General features: G+C 39.8%; 1 protein-coding gene across 1 annotated transcript in view; it reads left to right on the plus strand.

Annotated features, from left to right (window-relative positions):
- The window catches only part of Fbxo16 (F-box protein 16), a 37,421-nt gene extending 17,346 nt beyond the window's left edge, over positions 1-20,075 (plus strand). The window contains exons 3-6 of the mRNA XM_076852265.1: positions 5,090-5,296; positions 10,037-10,201; positions 17,176-17,405; positions 19,958-20,075. Of these exons, the coding sequence (XP_076708380.1) occupies positions 5,090-5,296; positions 10,037-10,201; positions 17,176-17,405; positions 19,958-20,075 (720 nt within the window). The remainder of the gene's footprint in view (positions 1-5,089; positions 5,297-10,036; positions 10,202-17,175; positions 17,406-19,957) is intronic.
- Positions 20,076-24,386: the final 4,311 nt, after the last annotated feature.

The following is a 24,386-nucleotide window of genomic DNA, read 5'->3' on the forward strand; positions in this document are numbered from 1 at the left end:
CATGGAATGGGAAGGCTCTTATTTAATTGCTTTTTTTTTTTTTTTTTTTTTTGGTATGCAGTGATTGAACCTAGGGGCACTTAACCACTGAGCTATATCCCCACCCCTTTTTATTTTTCATTTTTGAGATAGGTCTTTCTAAGTTTCTTGGAGCCTCATTGAATTGCTGATGCTGGCTCTGAACTTGTGATCCTCCTGCCCCAGCCTCTGAAGTAGATGGGATTACACGCATGCATCATGCCCAACTAATTGCTTCTTCATTGAGTGGTGTGTGTGTGTGTGTGTGTGTGTGTGTGTGTGTGAGAGAGAGAGAGAGAGAGAGAGAGAGAGAGAGAGAGAGAGAATACATAAAAAGGCATGGATATCAAACTTCTGAAAGGTTGTTATCTCTGGGGAATGAAGTGAGATTTGATGAAGAGACTTATGTTTGATTTTACCAAACCTGTTTGAAACTTTAAAAACACGAATATTTTTATACTTTAATTGTGGGATTGAATTTTTTATAATAGGGCTGGGAAACTCAACCAGAGTAAGATAGTCTAACCAAGACCCCCCCAAATAACAATCCCCCCTCTTCACTCGGCTCCCTCCCCCGCCACATTCTTGCCTTCCAGGGTGAGATGGGTGGGACGACAGCTCCAGCAACTCTTCACCCCCTCAATCTGCAGCAAGAATCCTGTAACAGCTGCTCTAAAAATAGCAGGTTCACAGTTCTAGAGAGTGGAGGGAAGCCCTATAAAACAGCATCCTTTAGGAGTGCATCATGAAGGGAAGTGCCGTAGAAGATGCTAGAAGGGGAGACTCAAGCCTCCTTTCCTGTTGTGGGTGTTTTTACTGGAAGAGAGATGCAAGAACTGTGGGAGGTCATCAGATGCCTATACAGTCGGCTCTGCCAAGGACTACCTAATTTTTGGGTTATTCCAAGCACCTTCTAAAACCCAAACAGATCTCCCCTACTGTTAAGCATTCTTGAGTCACCTACCCACCTTGAATGGTAGGAGTTCAAGGAATGCAAATTAGTTTTCTATTAACCTAAACAAACACAATTAGAAAGGACTAACCCTCGAGGCAAAGAACACCTATCAAAACCAAATATAAATGATGTTTGACCATTGTCACCAGGGAAATAAATGAGAAACCAGTGTGATTATCTTTTTAATCTCTAGAGCAAAGTGTTAGAATTTTTAATAGATTTTTTCAGTACACATTTTATAAGCCTAATGTTCTTTTATAGTCATTTAAAATCACTGCTTCCATAACCTGGAACTCATCCTCCAACGTGGGCACCAAGGAAAGCAGACAAGCAAACCTCAATCATCCGGAGAAATGAAGGAAGGAGACCAGGCAGAGAGCCACACAAAGGTTTATTTGTCTATAGAGAGGAGAGAGGCCCGGAGATGTTATGTTCGGGTGCTCAGCTTTTGTAGGGTAGGGGCTTGGAGGTATAGCTGTGGCGCTTTGGGATAGGCTCGGGGTGCTTAAGTGAGAGCTAGGCGGGTGGGAATAGCATGGGATTGGCTTAGGTGGATGGCACCTTGGGGTTTTCCAGAGCAAAGGGGTCATGTCCTTCTGGGATTGGCTTAGGGTTATGGTACCATGGGGTAGGTCACTAATGGGGTTGGGAGGAGTTCCTGTAAGAGGAAGTACAGGAAAGCAAAGCTTAAGTGGAAGGTGACATTTAAGATGGCTGCTGGAATGTTAAGTCAATACTCTCTCTATATATATGTCTTCTTTTTACATTGTATCTTTACACCACACCACTGTAGCTGTCACCTATGTGACTCATGCACTGTTTTGAAATAATCCTCACGATAGCCCTTTATTTAGCTATAATTATTCTTAATGTATAAATGAGGAAATTTAGACTGAAATATTTCTAGTGAGTATTAGGGAGTAATATAAATTAAGAGTGAGACACCCAGTGTTCTCTCTTGTCAACCAATGCAAACTTAGAAACTAAAAGAATTTGGTTTAGGGCTGGGGTTGTAGCTCAGCGGTAGAGCGCTCACCTTGCACATGCAAGACCCTGGGTTCCATCCTTAGCACCATGTAAAAATAAATAAGTGAAATAAAAATAGTGTGTCTCCAACTACAACTAAAAAATAAATATTAAAAAAAAACTTGGTTTAGAGTCTCAAGAATTGCAATTCAGGAGTCATGGATTCATATAGCTGTGAATCAGTGTTCTGAAGGAGGTAGGGAAGTAAGAGCTGATATGGATGGAAAACTCTTGAATCTATGACAAAGTAATTAAAATTATTTAAAGAGCAACTCCTGTTGAGCTGGTCACAGTGCAAGTCTGCAGTTCCAGCTATTCCAGAGAGTGGGAGAATCACTTGAGGCCAACATAGTGAGACCCCCCCCCATCTCAAAAAAGGAGAGAAAAAGAGGAGTGCTTATTGAAATTGAACAAGAATGCAAGGGAATACCCAAGGTGATGTTTCCCAGCCTGTGTCCAATACCTCAATGACAACAAATTCACACACACAGACACACACACACAATGTGAGGGCTACGTGACCCAGCTGTGACAGGTAGATAAAGGAAGCATGGCTTGGTGCCTCTGTAATCTCAGCCTTGTGGGAGCCTAAGGCAGCCTCAGCAATTAAGCAAGGCCCTATCTCTAAATTAAAATAAGTAATCAAAAGATATTAAAGGGGGCTGGGGATGTGGCTCAAGCGGTAGCGCGCTCACCTGGCATGCGTGCGGCCCAGGTTCGATCCTCAGCACCACATACAGAAAACGATGTTGTGTCCAGCAAAAACTAAAAAATAAATATTGAAAAATTCTCTCTCTCTCAAAAAAAAAAAAAAAAAAAAGAATTTAAAGGGCTGGGGAATGCACATCAGTGGTAAAGCGCCCCTAGGTTAAATCCCCAGTATTAATAAACAAATAAATAAATAAGTGCATAAACCAAACAGGAATTCCATAAAACAAGAGTCCAGTGACCTCTTGCTATGTAGCTAGGGTTTCTGGGCACAGCTTTTTGCTATCAAAAGTTGAGGGGCCCATAGTTGACGTTCTAAATGATATAGCTTCCAACATGTAGAAGTCCTGACTTATTCAAGGTCCTCTGAATCTCTTCTGAAAATTCTTTCACTTTGGAAAGCTTTTAATTGTGCTTTTCCTATATTTTCAGACTCCCAAGCCCCCTTCACTCACCTCCAAGCCCACCATAATGTCATACTCCCTCCTCTCATGTTGCACAGTTTGTTTAGCTGGTCCCCTTTTGTCTGGCATTTGAGTTATCGCTGATTTCTTGCAGTGATAGTAATTATCTCATGAAATATTTTTTTGTGTAATCCTGACCATCCTAGGTCCTCACATAGTCAGTGTCTATGGAGTCGCATAGCACTGCCTAAAAGTAATTTTTAAGGTAGTTTCAATATTCATTTTGCCTCCCAAAGAAAAAGCATAGGTCCAGTTCAAAACTCATGGCAAGGATTTGGGGATATAGTTCAGTTGGTAAAGTGCTTGCTTTGCATGCACAAGGTCCTGGGTTCAATCCCCAGCACCACACACACAAGAAAAAGAACTCACTATAATCCTTGTCAAGTCTGCTTCTCGGTCCCTGATACTCCCCTGGTAACTACTATAGACACAATCAAAGCTGCTATGATCCCCATAATTCCCATCAAGCCAAAGCCTGGTAGCTCTGCTTCTATCTCCTCACCCTTCCCCCTTGGCTCTCTTATTATAGATCAATTCAGCTTCTCCTTCCTTCCCTGGCCCCAGCCATTCTGGTCTGGTATCTCTCCATTTATTTCTGTAAGAATCCATCCCAAAAGACCTGGAAAGAAGTCTCCCTTAGTGGGAGGCGGAGATATGGATTGTGCAGAAACAGGGAACACACACACATGAATCAGTTTTATTCCTGTGGTATTTGTAATGAGGCTCTAATTTTCTCATTTTATTCAACATTTTTCCCCCATCTTTGAATTATAACCTCCAAAGTGAGATTCATGGGTCACTGAATAGATCTATAATAGCAAATAGTTTTAATCAAGAAGTATTCCTACCAATTATCAAAATAAATCATATAGCTATAATGAAGTTGATTTTTCATAAGCCTTGAAAAAATAAACTTTTGCCTTATATGCCCTTTTAGGTAGGCAGTATATTATATGATTACAACTCAAAGTCATTATAAATGTCAGATTAAAGATAACTGCTGGGGATGTAGCTCAGTGGTAGAGCTGCTTGCCTAGCAAGTGTGAGGCACTGGGTTCGTAAAAATAAATAAATAAAAAGTTATCGTGTCTATCCACAACTAAAAATATTTGTAAGAAGTTAACTGCTAAATATCTATATGTGAAATATAATGTTATGCAAAAATTCAACTAACCCAACTTCCCAATTTTCTCTTCTGCAGTGAGTTAGGAAAGAAAAGAGAGGTTCAGACTTTGAGTGAAGTGGTCCCTCAGCTGGTGGATGCTCTTCCCTCAGAGCCTTTCTTTTGGTTTTCAGTAATTCCCATGTTCTCATCTTGGTCCACTGCTGTTCTTGGGACTGGTTTAGAGTAATCTCTGGATTCTTTGGGTTTTTCCCCCTCGGTACTCTTTGTTCTAGGCCCTACCTTTACTCTCCAACCATATCAGTTAATTCACACATTAGTGAGAATTTAACCCAACATACTCCACTCACCAGGGCTCTTGGCCTGTTATACCTTATCTCTAATTGTGATTTCAAGGGTTTGTTTCTGGTCCTGGAGTTTTAAGCACTGATGAGCTAATGTAGGAATTATTTGGAGGGAGAGAAGCTGCCCAGGCACCTTTCCTTGGAATTGTATTTTATACGTATATATTGTTTCAGCTTCTGCACATGGTTAGCTTACTATCCTTATGCAATTCAAGGGCTGAGGAGCACTTCTGAGTACACACGCTGGCCATGCACGTGGTCACATATATAAATGTGGGAAAGAACAGGTAGGTGGCAAACATGGAATTTATTGACCTGGGAAGAAATACATGATATACATGGGAAGTAAATGACTAAGCTCACCTTCTATGCCACTCTCATTTCTTCCTCATAATAAAGATCTACTATCAGACCAAATTGGGAGGTTTCCATGTACGTTTTGTTTTTCCAGTTTGACAAATGGACAGACTCTCAGCGGAGAAGAATCCTCACAGTTCTGTTGGAACGCTGCTCGCTGTCACAACAAAAGTTCTGCTGTCGAAAGCTTCAGGAAAAAATTCCAGCAGAAGCCCTGGACTTCACCACCAAGCTTCCTAGGGTGTTATCCATATATATCTTTTCCTTCCTTGACCCCCGGAGCCTTTGTCGTTGTGCACAGGTAAAGGCAAAGAAATGGCATATGGCATTTTCTAACGACAGCCTCGGGAGGCTCTAAAACTAGAATAACTTAAGGACGAAACCCACATGTACACACACACACACACACACACGCATAAAACCAAGCCACAAGCTGGGTGTGGTGGCACATGCCTATAATTCCAGCCACTTGGGAGGCTGGACCAGGAGGATTGCAAGTTCAAGGCCAGCATCAGCAACTTAATGAGGCCCTAAGCAATTTGGTGAGACCCTATCTCAAAATAAAAAATAAAAAGGTCTAGAGATGTGGTTCATTGGCTAAGTGCCCTGGGTTCAATCCCTGGTACCAAGGGGGAAAAAAACAAACGAGCAACAGATGCTTAGTCTTTTTTTTTTTTTTAAATATATTTTTAGTTGTAGGTGGACATAACAGTTTACCACTGAGCTACAGCTACAGTCCCTAGATGCTTACTCTTTATTTGCATGATCCTCTGCCTTATCTGAGTCCAACTCTGTATTTAGTGCTCAAAATAGAGAATAAAGTATAAGTCACCATTAGTGTCCACAAAAAGGTATCAGGTAGGGGCTGGGGTTGTGGCTCAGTGGTAGAGTGCTTGCCTAGCAGGTGTGAGGCATTGGGTTGGATTCTCAGCACCATATACGCACAAAAAATAAAACAAAGTTATGAAAAAATCACATTTAAAAAAAGTATAGTTGGGGAGATACATACACATCTAAGAAATGGTCTCTCAACAGGAAAGTCTTTTAATCCACAGTATACAACTATAATAAAATCCTATATTGTCTAGTGAAGGCCCTCCATGAAGATAAAAGTGCAAAATAAGGTGTTCATGAGATAAGTCACAAGAGTGTGAGACTACCAGGCACAGTGGCACATGCCTGGATCCCATAGGCTTAAGAGGCTGATTCTGGAGGATCACAAGTTCAAAGCCAGCCTTAGCAACTTAGCAAGTGCTAAGCAACTCAGTGAGACTCTGTCTCTAAATAAAATATAAAAAGGGCTGGAGATGTGGCTGAGTGGTTGAGTGCCCCCAGGTTCAATCCCCAGTACCAAAAAAGCAAAACAAAACAAAACAGAGTATGAGACTCAAAGAGACCCGAGTGGGTAAGTGTGCTCACAGAAGCCTTGGAAAAGGAGCTGGCCATCATTTTCTTGCAGTTAATTCCATAGTGTATTAAAGCAAAGTTAAATTAATTAAGATATAAAATTGAGAGTTATTTGTTGAGCCTTTTCATAGAGTTTAGTAAAACTAGAGAGTACCTACTACTATACACTCATAGAAGTGGAATATGTTAATTTTAGTTCTTAAAATTAAGAAAATAAATGCAGCAAGAAAGATATATTATTCAATAAGTAGTGTTGAGACACTTGGGCAGGATCTAGAAGACCAATAGAATAAAAGACTTATATGACACCAAAGGAAACCATTCCAGTACTCAGAGAAGACACCTGGAAGGAGGCCTTTGTGAGTATTCTATAATGTCCAGAGGCCTTAAGGAAATGTCTGCTTCAGTCTTGCTTTATGCATTTTATGTTGTAAACAGGAATGGAAAAAGCAAGACTTTAAATTGTGGCTATAAAATTTACTGCAAATAAAGCTAATTTCTTATTTTTTAAAAGAATTCCTACCAATTGCTGGATGTGGTGGCACACACCTGTAATCCCAGCTAAGGCAGGAGGACGGTGAGTTCCATGTCTCAAAGTAAAACATTAAAAAGGGCTGGGAATGTAGCTCAGTGAGGCCCTGGGTTCAATCCTCAGTATTGAAAAAAAAAATTCCTATAAGTCTGTATTAAGGAAAAAAAAAAAAAGAGTAACCACCCAGCAGAAGAAAAATGAGCAAAGAAAATCAGCAAGTGGTTCACAGCAAAATAAATGCACCAGTAGAGGAGAGGAAGGGGATGGAGAGGTAGGGAGAAGGGGAGGGCTGGGGGAAGAACTAGGGAATGAAGTCTACCAAATTACAAGTGCAATATGTCTGTGTACAGATACACCACAAGAAGTCAAGTGTGTGTGTGTGTGTGTGTGTGTGTGTGTGTATAATGCACTAATTAAAATAATGATAACAATACTAGACAGGATCAGTTAAGTAAGTGTATGGGGAGGAAGGAGGAGAGGGAAAGGAAAGTTACCAGGGAATGAGATTGATCAAATCATGTAATATGCCTGTACAGTATGGCACAATGAATCCCAGTATGATGCATAATTTTAATACACCAATAAAAATTTTTAAAACTCTTCTACCAAAAATATATAAAGAAATGCAGATGTCTCTGCCGTAGGTGGGATGCTGAGCCTCATTATGACAGGCCATTTTCATCACTCAGATTGGCTGAGCTTTACTTTTTTAAATAATATTCTATATTAGTAAGGATGTGGGAAAACAAGTATTTTATATATTGTGTGTCGATAAAATGGTACAGTGTCCAGTGGTACAATGGAGAACAACCTGATAGTATTATATTTTAAAAATAAAATTCCTGGGGCTGGGATGTGGCTCAAGCGGTAATGCGCTCACCTGGCATGCACGGGGCGCTGGGTTCGATCCTCAGCACCACATAAAATAAAGATGTTGTGTCCACCAAAAACTGAAAAATAAATATTAAAAATAAAATAAAATTCCTTTTATCCTACCAGTTCCACTTCGTGGACTTTCTCTGATGGGTGTGCTTCAACATGTATGAAAATCATTTCTGTTTAAATACCATTGTGGCATTGTTTGTCATAGCAAAAGGTTGGAATCAACAGAAAGGCCCACCAGTGGGGCACTGGGTAAATAAGTTGCAATGATCTCCAAGGTAGGTTTTCAGCAAAAAAACAACAAAAAAAACCAAAACGGGGATGTGGAAGCACAGCTGTTAGTTCTGCCATTTTGGAAAGAAAAAGTATAGATATCTGTTTATATGTGCCTAAACTATTTCTACAACAACATACAACAACTGTCTACAGTGGTTAAATCCAGGGCTGAGAATGAGTGGCTGGAGGACAGGGATGTTTGAGACACTGACTTTTCACTCTGTGCCTGTTTGTATCTTTGTGTTTGGTATTACTGTGCACACATAACCTATTCTAAAATGAAATAATTTTTTAAAAAGAGCTTAGCAATCCTTTTTTTTTTTTTTTTGTACTGGAAATGGAACCCAGGAAGCTCTTGACCACTGAGCATATCCCCAGCCCTTTTTATTTTTTTATTTCTGACACAGGGTTAGAGCCTCTCTGAATTGCTGAGGCTGGCCTCCTACTTGCTATCCTCTCAGCCTCTTGAGGCCTCCTACTTGCTATCCTCTCAGCCTCTTGAGTTGCTGGGATTACAGGTGTGTACCACCATGCCAACTCAAGCATAGCAATCTAAATGTCTAAGAACAAAGGACATCATACAGCCACATGATGAACTATTACGCAGCATTAGAAAATATGTCATAAAAGAACAGAGATGCTGTGATATTTAAAATAAAGAAAACAAATTGTATATGGATAATTTCCAAGTTTTGTTCATCATGCCTCAAAAAAAAAAAACTGAAAGGGAAAAAATTCTACTAGGTTGTTAATAATGATTGTCTCTGACTCATGGCATCATAGGTGTTGCTTTTCTTTAAGCTTCTCAGAATTTTCCAAGTTTCCCACAAAGAAAGCATTATCAACAGAGGAAATGCTATTTGGATTAGCTAATTCTATTGTCTCCATGCACTATATGCCAATCTTGCAAGATCTCAGTGTATTTTATTCCTACTATTGACATAGAACATCGTCCTTCAGCTAGATTTAAAGTAAAAGATAGTCATTGCACCAAAATGAGCTTTGAGCTGTTTTAAAAAGATGGGGCTGGGCTATGTGACGGAAAGATGGGTCTTGATAGTTTTGAAAGCTCCTACATTTTTTTTTAGTTGGCAATGGATCTTTATTTTATTTATTTATTTATATGTGGTGCTGAGAATCAAACCAGTGCTAGGCAAGTGCTCTACCAATGAGCCACCACCCCAGCCCAAAGCTCCTACCTTTTGACTCTCCTCATTTCTTTCTACCTTTGGGTGGTGGGAGGAAGAAAGGAGAGAGAGAGAGGGAAACAAAAGACAACCTGGAAACAAACACAAAACAACTCAAGTATCTAGGTCAAAACAAGATCTAAGGAAAACAGGGTGGGCGAGTAGAATTGGAGAGCTTTCTCTCCCCACCCCCACCCTGCAAACTGTCTTTCCATTAAATTCCAAGTTATTTGCCACAAGATTTAGGTGAGCTACATCCCCAGTCCTTTTTTATTTTATTTTATTTTTTCAGACAGGGTCTCGCTAAATTACTGAGGGTCTCCCTGAGTAGCAGAGGCTGCAGTCCTCTTGTTTCAGCCTCCCTGGTTGCTGAGATTACAGGCTTGTGCCATTGTACCTGGCCCTTCATGTAACCTTCATTAGGAGCTTCAGGAACCATTAGGAAGTCTCAAAGTCTACTTGAGCCTCAGTTTCCTCTTTTGCCATGAGAGTTTTAATTGTACTTACCTCCTTAGATTGCTATAGGATGGTTAATAGTGCTCAGTAAGTACAAGTGGACTCTGATTCTAAGTCTGAATTAATTTTAAAAGTAATCCTCCTGCCTGGACAGGAAGCACTTCTGATAGGAGGTAATTATTTAAACTGTGATTTGGAAGAAAATAACAAAAAAAAAGTTATCTCAGCTAAGCTGGAGAAAGCGCGAGTGTCAACTGAACAGGTTGGTTGTTTTTGTTTCTCATTGTCCTTGTTTTCCCAGGTGAGCTGGCACTGGAAGAACTTAGCTGAGCTGGACCAGCTCTGGATGCTAAAATGCTTACGGTTTAACTGGTACATCAATTTCTCTCCAACTCCCTTTGAGCAGGGGATATGGAAAAAGCACTATATTCTAATGGTGAAAAAACTTCATGTTACCAAGCCCAAGGTAAACTTGAGATGAAGAGCACCAAACGGTTTTCCATATTTTTCCTCTTTTTTTTTGGGGGGGGGGGGTTGCTGGGGATTGAACCCAGGGGCACTTTACCACTGAGCCACATCCCCAGCCCTTTTAATTTTTATTTGACACAGGGTCTCAATAAGTTGCTTAGGTCCTCCAAATTGCTGAGGCTGCCTTTGAACTTATGATCCTCCTCCATCAGCTTCCAGAATTGCTGGGGTTACAATGTTGTGGTTTTTCACAGAGAGCACAGGGTCTTTCAGGAGGAAGCAGTGTTTATTAGTGCTGGCATTGGCCCAGCAGATTCTCATCCAAAGGCTGAGCCCCAAGCACAGTGAGGCGTAGCCTTACATACTCTGTTAGTCCTTCCCTTTATGTTAGCCCCTTTGTCTCCCCTATAGGATAACAAACATTCTGACTGGGTATTCTATACTCTAGAGTTGTGAAAATTGTGTCGTAGGCACACATAGTCACTGACTGTGTTACGTTACCTTCCCTTTGTTCTGGGATGGCTCTTAACTACCTACAGCAGGTGTGTGCTACCATGCCAGCCTCCCCAATATTTTTTTAACTTAAAAAAATATTATTATTATATGAATTCCTTTTATAAATTTGACTTATATGAAAGATCTGGAAAAGGCAAATATATAAGTACAGAAAACATGTTAGTTATCTTGGTCTGGAAAGTATCTACAAATAGGTATATGAGATTTTGTTTTTGTGGTGATGAAAATGATTTAAAATAAGACTATGGGGATGATTGCATAAATACGTAAATATAACAAAAATCATTGAATGTATACTTAAAGTGATGAATTTTATAGAATATGAATTACATTAAATAGAATATAAACTATTATATATACTTTGATTTTAACCTTCAGTAAAAATTAACCTTAAATTAAAACTATTATTGTTAAATTAATTTTAATAAATTAATTTAATATTGTCATATGAAGTTTTCTAGTTCTGTACAACTGCTTGAGCTGAAATATGTTTCACTCTGAGGCACTCAAGGACACACTGTAAATCGATTCCAGTGTAGTTTATAAATTCCTTAAGGTCCTCTATTTGAATTTGCATTTTTGGCTGCCTAATGCATTTGGAAGCTTGCTATTCTGCTTTTTCTACTATGTATAACATTATAATAAAGTTCCTGAATCATTTAAAAAATTATTATTAGTTATAGATGGACACATTGCCTTTATTTTATTTATTTATTTTTATGTGGTGCTGAGGCTCAAACCCAGGGCTTCATACTTGCCAGGCAAGCGCTCTACCACTGACCTACACCCCCAGCCCTGAAGTTTATTTAGTATCATTTTTAAGAGCAAGTTTTCTAATAAAGTGATCATTAGGGAAGGGCACAATGGCCTATTAAAGTTGTCTTTAATCCAGAAAGTAAGCAATGTGTAGAGCATTTTCATAATCATAAAAAGTAAGTAAGGCTGGATGTGATGGTGCACCCATATAATCCCAGTGACTCAGGAGGCTGAGGCAGGAGGATCATGAGTTCAAAGCCAGCCTCAGCAACTTAGAGAGGTCCCAAGCAACTCATTGAGGCCCTGCCTCTAAATAAAATACAAAATAGGGCTGGGGATGTGGCTCCGTGGTCAGGAGTCCCTGGGTTCAAAAAATAACTGTAAAAATTACCATACCTATGTTCCTTTCCTCATCAGGCTTTCTGAAACCCTCCATTTTGGAGCAGGGAGTGACATTAAATAGTGGAACTCATTTTGTTCTGTGAGAGAGAAGAGAAAAGTGATTAACCAACTAGTAGAGTGAAAGGGCTTTTGAGTCTTACATGTAAAAAAGCACAGGTTTGTCTTCAGGAATAACTCCACAAAATATTTAGGCATAACTATGCTTCAAAATAATGAATAGTTTGGGTGCAAGAAAATTGCCACCTCTCTGCTTGGTATTACATTTCCGCAGGGAATGCTTTGTTCTATGAAACTTAATTTTTTTTTTTTTTTTTTGTTAAAGAAATAGTACTAAATCAGAAGTAGGGAATGCTTTGTTCTGTGAAAATTTTTTTGTTGTCGTTGTTAAAGAAACAGTACTAAATTAGAAAGACTAAGGGGGGAGTTCAGAAAATCAACTAATTAACTTGGATTGTTCAATTAAAGAGCCTTAAAGCTGAAAGAAGTTCTAAAGTTAATAAGATTGTCTGTGAAGTTAACTCCCAGCACTGTACTTACATAACACATACTGTACTTGCATAATCTGTGTAATTCCCTGCTTCAGCCCTGAGCACCGAAGCTTGGTGAGCTCCAGGAGAGATTTTGAAAGCAGTTTAGAATCATATGGGGATGGTTAATAATAGTTTCACCAACCTTAAAATGAGAAGGATCCTTAAAACTGTCTGTGAGACTACCTATGCTAGAAAACTTAATTTCTTTTTTTTTTTTTATTTTTTAGTTGTAGATGGACAGAATGCCTTTATTTTATTTGTTTATTTTTATGTGGTGCTAAGGATCAAACCCAGTGCCTCACACATGCTAGGCAAGCACTCCACCACTGAGCTACAGCCCCAGCCCCCTAGAAAACTTAATTTCCAAAAGAGTAAATCAAACCCAAAGTAAATACAAGAAAGAGATAATGAAGAACTGGAATGAATGAAATTGAAAACAGACAATAGAAAAAAAATCAACAAATCCAAGCTGGTTCTCAAAAACATAAATGGAATTGATAAGTTTCTAGCTAGATTAATCAAGAAAAAATGAGAAAACACAAATTACTGGGATCAGGAAGGAAAGACAGAACACCATGACAGGTCCTACAAACATTAAAAGTATAACAAGGGATTATTTTAAAAGCCTTCAGGTCACTAATTTCACCAACCTAGATGAAACGGGTGAAATCCTTGGAAAATGCATATAACCCTGACTCAATAAGTAATAGAGGGCTGGGGTTGTAGCTCAGTGGCAGAGCACTTGCCTAGCATGTGTGAGGCACTGGGTTCCATCCTCAGCACCTCATAAAAATAAATAAATAAAATAAATGTATTCAGTTCATATACATCTAAAAACTTTAAAAAAGTAATGAAAAACCCAAATAAACCTATATTTTGATTAATGGTATGACTCTACTTTGTAAACAACCAGGGGCATCAAAAATTGTGCTCTATGTGTGTACTATGAATTGAGATGCATTCTGCTGTAATTTATGATAAATTAGAGAAAATAAATAAATTTTAAAAATAAATAAATAAAATTGGATTCATAATGGTAAAACTTTCCACAAAACTCCAGATCAGAGAGCTCCACTAGTGAATTGTCTCACACAATTAAGAAATGAGACCGATTCAATGAAGCCTCTTTCAGAAAACAGAGAATGAGGGAAAGCATTCAACCCTTACACCAAAACCAAAATCTATAAGAGAAACAGAAGTGCAGATCAATAGTTCAGTTCCATGAACACAGACACAAAGATCCTTCCAAGATATCAACAAATTAAATCCAGGCCTCACAAAAAGAAGAATACCTGAAAGCCAAGTGGAATATGTCCATGGAAAGTCAGGTTCCTAACAATAAAGAAAAATGACTAGTGTAATTCACAGAATAAAAATGATCATTTTAACGCATATATGCAAACAAAATCATTTAATAAAATTCAACATCCATTTATCATGAAGAAAAGTTCTCAAAAAGACGTCATCCATCAATAAATGGAATGGTAACAAACTAAAAAGCTTCTTCAACAACAAAGGAAGCAATTAAGAACGTGAACAGAATGCCTGCAGAATGGGAGAAGGATGTTGTCACCTTTGTTGCATTTGTCTCCAGGGGATCTAAAGAACTCAAAAAAATTTAACATCAAAAATGACAACAACAACAACAACAATAATCCAATCAATAAATGGGCAAAGGGACTGAACAGGCACTTCACAGAAGAAGAAATATGGATAGTCAACATAGTGAAGAGATACGAGATATGGAACATTTTTTCATATATATGTTGACTATCCATATTTCTTCTTCTGTGAAGTGCCTGTTCAGTCCCTTTGCCCATTTATTGATTGGGTTGTTGTTATTATTATTATTATTATTATTATTGGTGTTAAGTTTTTTTTGAGTTCTTTATATACCCTGGAAACTAATGGGACAAAGGTGACAAAGATCTTCTCCCATTCTGCAATCCCCCCCAAAAACAAATGCAGAATGTTCTCTCTGATATAAGAGGGGTTGTGGGGGGGAGCATGGGAGAATTAGACGAACTCTAGATAGGGCAGAGGGGAGGGAGGGAAAGGGAGGGGGCTTGGGGGTAGGAAAGATGGTGGAATGACATGGGTATCATTACCCTGGTACATGTATGAAGACACGAATGGTGTAACTAATTTGTATACAACCAGAGATATGAAAAATTGTGTTCTATAAGTATGATATGAATTGTAATGCATTCTGCTGTCATATATAACAAATTAGAATTAAAAAATATACTTTGCTGCCATGATACCTAAAAAGAACTAATAAATCTGAAACAAACAAAAAATTAAAAAAACCAACATTGGGGGGAAAAAGGCTTCATCCTGAGGATCCTGGGAATGTATGTAGCCCAGTAGTAGTGAGCACTTGCCTGGCATGTGTGAGGCCCTGAGTTCAATCCCCAATACCAAAAAAAGAAAGAAAGAAAAAGAGAGAGAGACTTCAATTGATGTGAGCAAAAAATTGGTTTCTTTCATACAGAAAAATTGTCATAGATTTCATTATTACCTGTGTTATTGAAGTGTCAAGCATTTTGTACTTTTCAGTATTTATGATTTTATATATAATTATTAGCATTTAAACTTGGATATTTTGCTCTGAAGGTATTTTTTAAAAATATTTTTTAGTTATCGACAGACACAATATCTTTATTTTGTTTATTCATTTTTATGTGGTGCTGAGGATCGAACCCAGTGCCTCACATGTGCGAGGCAAGTGCTCTGCCACTGAGCCACAACCCCAGCCCCCTGAAGGTATTTTTTAGTGCCGTGTATTATTTATTTCCAATAGCATTAAACTAGATCTCCTCCAGCAAAAAGAGATGAGTTTATTTCAAAAGAAGCTCAGAGAGGGCTGGGGTTGTGGCTCAATGGCTAAGCGCTTGCCTCACACATGTGAGGCACTGGGTTCAATCCTCAGCACTACAAAAAGAATAAAAATTAAAAAAATAAAGATATTAAAAAAAAAAGAAGCTCAGAGAAATGAAATAAATGTCCATTCTAAATGAGACCTGCACAATATTTAATATTAGGGGCTGAGGCTGTGGCTCAGCGGTAGAGTGCTTGCCCAGCATGTGCGAGGCCCTGGGTTCAATCCTCAGCACCACATTTTAAAAAATAAATAAATAAACAAATAAAATAAAGATATTAAAAATATATTTAACATTAAACCAATAAAGAACTATCAGTTATATAAAAATGTCTTCTTAATTTGCTACAAAGCTGTAATCATTCATTAAGTAAGTAAATATTTACTAAACACTATTATTTGGTAGGTGCTAAGAGTGAAAATATCCTAATTCTGTTTTTACAGATCTTGGTCTAGTAGCCCAGGTCATATACCAATAAAAAATTCAATTGCAACACTGAGTACTGAGTTGTTCTGTAGTGGAAATGTATACTAAGAACATTTGAAACAATGAGTAATTAATTGATTATGCTTAGAGGGACTAGGGAACTTCTTTCTTTTGTGTGTGCACGTGTGGGGGATTGAAGCCAGACCCTTGAGCATGCTAAGCAGGCTCTACCACTGAGCCACATCCCCAGTCCCAAATGGAGAATTTCTTGATGTTCACAAACAAGTGAAAAAAAAAAAAAAAAAACAGAACTAATTTCCCAAGCAAAGCTTCCCTAATCTCTTAATGAACAAAAATTAAGATCTTAGTGGCTTCCCAGCATACCAGGACCACTCCCCTTAGGCTGCAACCACATAAAAACCCTTATGAGTTTCATACACAGAAGACAAACTTTCAATTCTGGAAATTAAGCAGAAGTGTCCTTTGGGAGTAGTTGAGGTTTGGGTAATAAGATCTGTAAGACCTGTAGTCTGCTCCTGTACAACTTGACATTGTCTCTATTGGAGGAGGTCTTTGGAGCTGGAGCACCTTTATTTATATCTCTCTCTTTCTCTTTTCTTGTGGTGCTAGGGATTGACCCCAGGACCTTCCTCTGGCTAGGCAAGTGTTCTTCCATTGAGCTACATCCCAACCCTAACCCCACACACACCTTTTATTTTTTTCTTTCTATTTAAAAATTTTTATCGGGCTGGGGGTATGGCTCAAGCAGTAGCGTGCTCCTCTGGCATGCGTGCGGCCTGGGTTCGATCCTCAGCACCACATACAAACAAAGATGTTGTGTCCGCCAAAAACTAAAAAATAAATATTCTCTTAAAAAAAATAAATATTAAAATTAAAAAAATAAAAATTTTTATCTTGAGACAGGGCCTTGCTAAGCTGCCCAGGCTGGACTCTAACTTGCAACCTGCAGTCCTCCTACCTCAGCCTCCCTGGTGGCATGTGCCACAACATCCAGCTCACCTTTACTTATTTTTTTAATGTGTCTTTTTTGTGAATAAATTAACTGCAGTTGTAACAAACCAGACAACAAAATGACAGAAGATCCCTCAGTGTAAGAGAAGGAGGTTTGGTGTGTGGGCTTAAAGGAAGACAGTCCTGGGTTCAGATTCAAAGTCTACTTAATGTTACGCTGACAAATTAATTGTTTACTCCTATCTTCAGTTTTCTCTTCTGTAAAATAGATTACCTGATAAAATGACTATGAAGATTAAATAGCACAATGCTTGAAAACTACCAAGACTGTGCGTGGCACTCCCACATGGGGACTGCTGTGATCCCCACAGGGTCGTGCTGATGGTGGTGGTGATAAGATGGGTCATGATGAGATGATATGCTTTGTTTTATTGTTACCATTACTATTATAGTGCTTCAATAACAGAAATAATGTTTTCTTTTTCTAGACACCTCCAAAAGAAGCATTTATAATTGCGGATGTTCGGTCACTCTCAAGCAGTTCTCCAGAGCAGAAGCAGTGCCCTTCATCGACCTTTCGTCCTTCCATCTCTTTAAAAAAGAAGAATAACCTAGGGGAGAAAGAGCTGCCCCCTTGGAGGTCCTCTGATAAGCATCCAACTGATATCATTCGGTTTAACTATCTGGACAACTGCAACCCCCTCCAGCCAGGGCAAGGGTAAGGAACTCTCCTTGGTACTTGGGTATTTTAAAAGGTGAGAATAGAACTTATGTGAAATACCAAAGCTTTCCAATACATTGGAGCAAGAGGTCATTGGAAAAGTAAACTATCCATCCTTTGCACATTTGCCCTGTTCATGGTGGTTCTTTGCATTTTGTTGCTGTAACAACCCCACCCTGCAGCCTTTTCATGTTTCAATGTTAAATTGCAAGCCAGCACCTTGGGGAGCATTCTAGCCTCCCCCTTCTCACCCTGGTATTTCCCTTCTGCAACAGCCAGTGGGTAAATGAGAGGGAGGTACTCACGTATGTAACATAAGGTAAACTGAGTCAGCTTGGTTGTAATCTCTGCGACTCAGGAGGCAGAGGCAGGAGGATCGCAAGTTCTAGGCCTACCTGAGCAATTTAGCGACACCCTGTCTCAAAATAAAAAATAGTAAAAGGGGCTGGAGGTGTCCATTGCCACACATACACACACAAAAACAAAACAAAAGTTAGGAAACTTTTTTGAAAATTAAGTGGCAGGAAATATTCTGGCAAAGGCAATGTTTATTTATTTATTTATGTTTGGTCCTTGGGATTGAACCTGGGGCACTCAAACACTGAGCCACACCCTCAGCGCTTTTTTATTTTGAGGCAGGGTCTCACTGAGTTGCTTAGAGCCTCACTAAGTTGCTGAGACTCGCTTTGAACTGGTGATCCTTGTGCCTCAGCCTCCCAAACCCTGGGATTATAGGTGGGCACCATTGCAATACATACACAAGTAGAGAGAAGAGAAACCCCTGCAACCGATGTCTAGCATGAGCAGTTTTCAACTCTGGTGCACTCTGGTTTCACTTGTTCCTTGCCCACTCTGCTCCTCCCATGGGTTATTTTTGAGACAAATCTTAGGTCACATGGTTTCATCCATCCTGTTATAGAAATCAGGTCTTTTGTCCTGTAGAGCTTCTCACATTCTGGGTTTTGGGGATTTCACTTGCCACTGTGTTACTTAACGTGTCCTCTGTCCTCTGTGGTTGCCCAGGCAGATGGTCAGGAGTGTAACTTCCCATTCTTGTGTTGTACGCGGTGCAGAGTGACACTGGTCATGTATTCACACATGAACATGGGAAAGTGATGTCATTCTACTGTCTTTCCCATTCCCATCTCTCTCATTCCCATCTCCCCCACTCTGCCCTGACCAATCGGTGAACACCCCCCGACCCCGCCTATGGTGAGTCAGCATCTGCATGATCAGAGAGAACATCTGGCCTTTGTCAACTCTGCTCTTATAATCTAAAAGCAGTCATAGACCATACGAAAAAAGTAGCATGGCTGTGTGCCAATAAAACTTTATTTACAGAAATGGGAAGCAGACTGGATTGGGCCTGTGGGCTGCGGTTTGACAACCTCTGCTTCATCCTTATGTGTGTGATACTTTTAGAAACCAGTGCTAATAATAATACCAACAGTGTGATTACTGAAAACAGTTTATGATTTCCTTGCCTGTGTTTTTGTCTTTAGTATACACTCTACTAAGAATATTCGGACAGATGAGTTTGTTTAAGTCCCATGAAATAACTCTATGTGTATGGTAATGCCATCGACCTCATGGGCAAGATCATTTGTTTCTTTTTTTCTTTTTTTTTTTAATAAATCTTAGGGATTTTTTTCCTTCACTTTTGCTCATAAATTTGAGAAAAATTTAGATGGTTCCAACCTTAAATATGCAAAATAAGATATAAATGACATAGTTTAGTTTCTGTCCCTGTTTTCCATATTCCCTGTTCCTGATCAGTTGATGTGAGAATCCTACTTATAGCTAGACATTTTTAAAAAATTTTATAGTTTGATTCTTCCATTAAAAAAGTACAAGCAAAATAATAATAATAACAACTTTAAAAATAGAGGCTGGGGCTGTAGCTTAGTGGCAGAGTCACTGAGTGGCAGAGTCCTTGCCCAGCATGTGTGAGGCACTGTTAGATCCTCAGCAGCATCGCATTAAAATCAATAAAATAAAAGTATTCTGTCCATCTACATCAACAACAAAAAATGTTCTTAGCAAATAGATAACATACACACATATTTTCATATATCTCCTTTCTGAAATGAATGGTAGCACACAATACATTCACCTTTCTTTTTTTTTTTTAATTTTTGTTTTTTAGTTGTTGATAGACCTTTATTTTATTTATTTATATACAGTACTGAGAACCAAACCCAGCGCCCCACCCATTACCAGGCAAGTGTGCTACCACTAAGCCACAGCCACAGCCTTACATTCACCTTTCTTTATTCACTTTTCTTTCTTCAGGTAACTCTGTATCCTGGCAGTCATTCTACAGTTGTATATAGAAATATTCTGCTTCCCTTTGATAGCTCATAGTACTCCATTGTGTGGGTATGCCAATGTTCATTCACCCCCTTCTCTGTTGATAGACATGTGGCTTGCTTCCAGTGGAGTGCAGACAACCTTTGAAATCACAGGGACAATGAAATCAAATAGCTCTATGGACCACCAAAGTTTTAAAATGTTAATTTATAATGTTTCCACTGCTTTCCAATTTACAGAAGAAAGAAAAGAAATGAAATGATCCCAGATTTCAGCCGACAGTCACAGGATAAGAAAAATAAATTGCAGGACAGAGCTAGGCCAAGAAAAGCACATTTCCTGGTAAGTATTGCTTAGAAAAGATTCATGTTATGAAAATTGCTGGATTCTAATCCTGTTTGTGACATTGAGTTTGTTTTTAAGTCAGAATTGTCAGGGGGATGTTTCAATCCTGGTCTCTGACACAAATCCACATTCTAGCTATTAGACCTTGAAGATATATGTAATCTTTCTGAGTTTCTATCTTCTCATCTGTTTTTTGTTTTTTATTTAAAGAGGCTGATGCATGTGAAAATGCTTTGCGAAATGTGCAGGAGTGTATTATTGTTGGTCCTTTCTTCTGCCATGAGTTCTTGGGGGCAGGGAGCAGGGGGCCACCAGAAATTGCTGCTTCCTAGAGTGAAAGTCCCCTGACCTGAGAGAAAGCTATGTTCTACATGGCTCTCCTGGTGCCAGCAGGGCTTGGTTATGGAAGTACATTTAAAGTTACTCCTCTAGCAACTCCGGAGGCCACGGCAGGAGAGTTTTGAGTTCTAAGCCAGTCTACAGTTGAGTGAGAACCTGACTCAAAATAAAATAAAAAGAACTGGTACTGGAAGTGGCACATGCCTATAATCCCAGAGACTCCAGGGTCTGAGGCAGGAGGATCACAAATTCAAGGCCAGCCTCAGCAACTTAGGGAAGCCCTTAGCAACTTAGCAAGACCTGTCTCAAAAAATAAAGGGGGCTGGGGATGTAGCTCAGTGGTTAAGGGCCCCTGGGTTCAATCCCTTGTAACCACTCCCACCGCTGGCGAAATAGAACTGGTGATGTAGCTCAAAGATAGAATGCTTTTGGGTTTGATCCCCCCCCCCCCGGTACATACATAAATAAAATAACTCCAGAAAAATAAGTTAATAAGTTTTGTTTTCTCTCTAAAGAAAAAAGTAGCTCATCGACTACCTAATCAAGTCAGCAATGTGACTAGGGGGTATGATTGATTCACTGCAGACCTTCCCAAACTGCAGTTCTGAACCCTAATGGATCCCTTTTAGCACATCATAAGAGTTTTTGGAGCAAAGTAGAAGGAAGCATGCAATAAGCATGGAATAAAAAGTTCTCATACAGCAGTTAAGATTTAGGGAAAAGCAGAGAATACACACTCAAGGAAAATCAATATAAAGTGATGTCAGTTTGGAGACTAGTATGCATGTACTCATGAATAAATCTCTTTTAGAGCTCTGCTTTAAAGCCCTATTACTTTTTGTTTAAATGTTTTTTAAGTATTATGTTAAAAAAATGAGAGAGAAAGAGAGAGAGAGAGAGAGAGAGAGAGAGAGAGAGAGAGAGAACTTCTGAAAATATATCAGTCTGTATTCTGAAGGGCCCATTTTGTTGGACTGGAGGAACCTTATCACAGATAGGATGCCCAAGGGATTGGGGAAGTTAGAGCAAAGCAATAAAATTGTCGATGAAACCATTAATTGAGAAAAATAACTTTATGAGGCTTATCACACAGGCCATTACAAAGCACTTCTGCCTGACCTCCGCCCCTGTTAAACACAGAGCAGGAGACAGGTCCAGGAAAACAGAATGTGAAGGACAATAAGAGTTGATGGTGGGCCTGGGGTGGTGGCTCAGTGGTGGAGCGCTCGCCTAGCATGCACGAGGCACTGGGTTTGATCCTCAGCACCACATAAATGTAAAATAAAGATATTGTGTCCACCTAAAACTAAAAAATAAATTTTTTTTAAAAAAAAGTTGATGGCGATGCATGCTTACAAATCATCGGCACAGACAAACCATTCTCCTGCTTCAAGAACAAACACCAAAGGCCAACCAGAAGTCATCCCCCTGGCTCTTGACATTAACCCTCTGTCAAGCACTAGCAGATTGCTTAAGTTAAAATGTTCATAAAAATTAAAAAGTGAAAAGTTGTGCTAATGAGACTGAAAAGGAAACCAGGGTAAATGAAACCAAGAGAGAGAACAATCTGCTGTTCATAAACTAAGTGCATGATTGTATCTATCTACTTGTTTTGTTTTTTGTAAATATGCTAATTTTAACACCATGATATGTTTAGGAGTGTTGATAAAGAGCATAAGACAGAATGAAATCCCCCAGAAGCACGCCATGATCTTTGGCTCATGTATGTGCCATGCTTGCCTGTGACAAGTCTCCTGTTCAGGCTGCTGGGCTGTGTGTCGCTCAGCCCCTCCTCCACAGGGTGGCCGCTGGTCCCCACCAAAGGCTGCAGACCTCCGAGGAGACAAGCAGCCTGGGCCAGGCAAGAGGACTGTGAAATAAGGAGATGCTGCATGTGGGGGCCTGGGGCAAGAGGAAAGGGGCATTGAGGAAATCCAGCTGGGGTCCTAACACCAGGGAGTAGAATGTGGAGGGCTGCATCTCTGGAGGCCACTCACTGTGGTAGACACAGCCCAGGTGGGAGTCCAATGGAGAAGCTCATGAATGTGATAGAAGGCTCCCACAGAATTGTGACAGGTTTATGGAGGAAGATCTCAGGAGGAACTAGAGAAACGGCTGTGCTAAAGGCAGGAATGAGAGTGACGTGTCCCCAAGCCCTGGCCAGGAGATTATCTGAGATCAGACACTTGAAGACTCCTTGCACCTGTCATGGGAAAAGGGTGTGTGTGATAGGTGGAGAAGGTAAGGCTTTGTCAAATGGAAAGGTCTGGAAGAGAAGAAAGCACCCAAGCATAAAAGAGTACAAAGAATATTCCTTAAGCCATCTCCCCAGGGCCACAGCTGTCATCTTCCCTTTACGCCTATCATTACTTACAGCCTGCAGATAGGAGGGTCTGTCTAAAAGGAAATGCCCTCAGGGAAACGGTTTCCAATGTGCACACACTGCTGTGAGCTTGCATGGAGCACATTATTTAATAGGTGTGAGTTTGAAAGGGCAGCTGATTTTCTCTTCTGCTCTCAATTCTAGACAAGATCCCCAGGGACTGCGGTGCTTACAACCGCCCCACCTAACCACTTTTTTGTGTGAATGATTGGCAAAAGATGGGAATAAAGCTTAGATTGGATTACTAATGCTTTTGGATTTCTAAGACTTCTTATGAAAGTTGTATAGTCTACATTACTATGAATTCTGGTAATACAATTCCATACAAAACAGGACCATTAAAAAGGAGTACTATCTTCTTGTAAACCTCAAAGATTTCAGTCTTGTGTAAAGACACACAGTGCACATGCCAATTTTTAAAAATCTTAACAGCTGGCTCCATAGTTCCACTTAGGGAAGGAGGGAACCGTCTCCTTGGGGGAGGACTTTGATGAGCTTGCAGGGAGCCTGAGTCCTTGATAGCAAGGTCCAGGTCTCTGCAGGGGAAGAATTTGTAGTTTGTTGTTTCTGCTCAGGGAAGGGAAGGAGGAGGAGAGGCAGTGGGGAGGAAAGAGGTGAAAGGAGGAGAGAGGGAGAGAAGCTGGTTAGGCAGGGGAAGGGGCCAGGACAGTAGTGACTCAACCAGTTCCAAATGAGTTTGTCTGTGGTTACTGGAATGTTAACACCCTCTTACCTTTTTATAGGGAATTCTTCTGGTTTACACATGGACATGAAAACCAAAGCCCTTTGGGACAAGTCACAGAGACCCAGGAGGTGGGCTCTGGGTTTCCTGGGTCCTGGGTCAGGACCAGCTCACACCTTGCTTAGCTTCTTAGGTTCTTTCCATGTCAAATATAAAATCAAGAATCTTTTGTCTCACACTGGATTTTTCCTTGGGAGTTAGAAGCCTGCACTTTCTGGGTCCTGATTTGACTGTGGCTTTCAGAAAGCTTGCTGCTTCACAGCCTTGTAAACCTCCGACCCAAATAACAAAAGCCTTTAATTGCCTGCTTACTTTAATTGCCTTAGATAAGACGGTATCTTTTCCTGGGCTCTGCTAATTCCAGCCTCTGAAATTACCTTCTTCACCTCTTTCCAGGATCACTTTACTCTAGGTGTTTTGATTTTTTTTTTTTTTTTTTTTTTTAATGCTTCAATTCAGGCTCTCTCGGTCTTTTTTTCCTCACTGGTTCAAACAGGAGAAAAAAAGGAATGAATTCTAAAGTAATTCCTGGATCATGGGGTAGAAAGAGTGGGGAACCCAGAGCCTGTCTGGACTCTACTGCTAACTAACTAGCAGTCACTCAACCTCCTGGAGCTTTCCTCTTCACAGTTATAAAATGAGAGTTCCAGTTACAACCCTTTAAAAGTCCATTCCAGTGGGGTACCAGGGCACACACCTGTAATCCCAGTGACTCAAAGGCTGAAGCAGGAGGATAGTGAGTTCGAGGCTAGCCTCAGCAACTTAGCACAGGCCCTGTCTCAAAATTAAAAAAAATAAATAAGAAGGGTTGGGGATATAGCTCAGTGGTAGAGCACCCCTGAGTTCAACTCCAGTACTG

This window comes from Callospermophilus lateralis, chromosome 4 (genome assembly GCF_048772815.1).
Source record: "Callospermophilus lateralis isolate mCalLat2 chromosome 4, mCalLat2.hap1, whole genome shotgun sequence".
In the NCBI taxonomy this organism is placed as follows: domain Eukaryota; kingdom Metazoa; phylum Chordata; class Mammalia; order Rodentia; family Sciuridae; genus Callospermophilus; species Callospermophilus lateralis.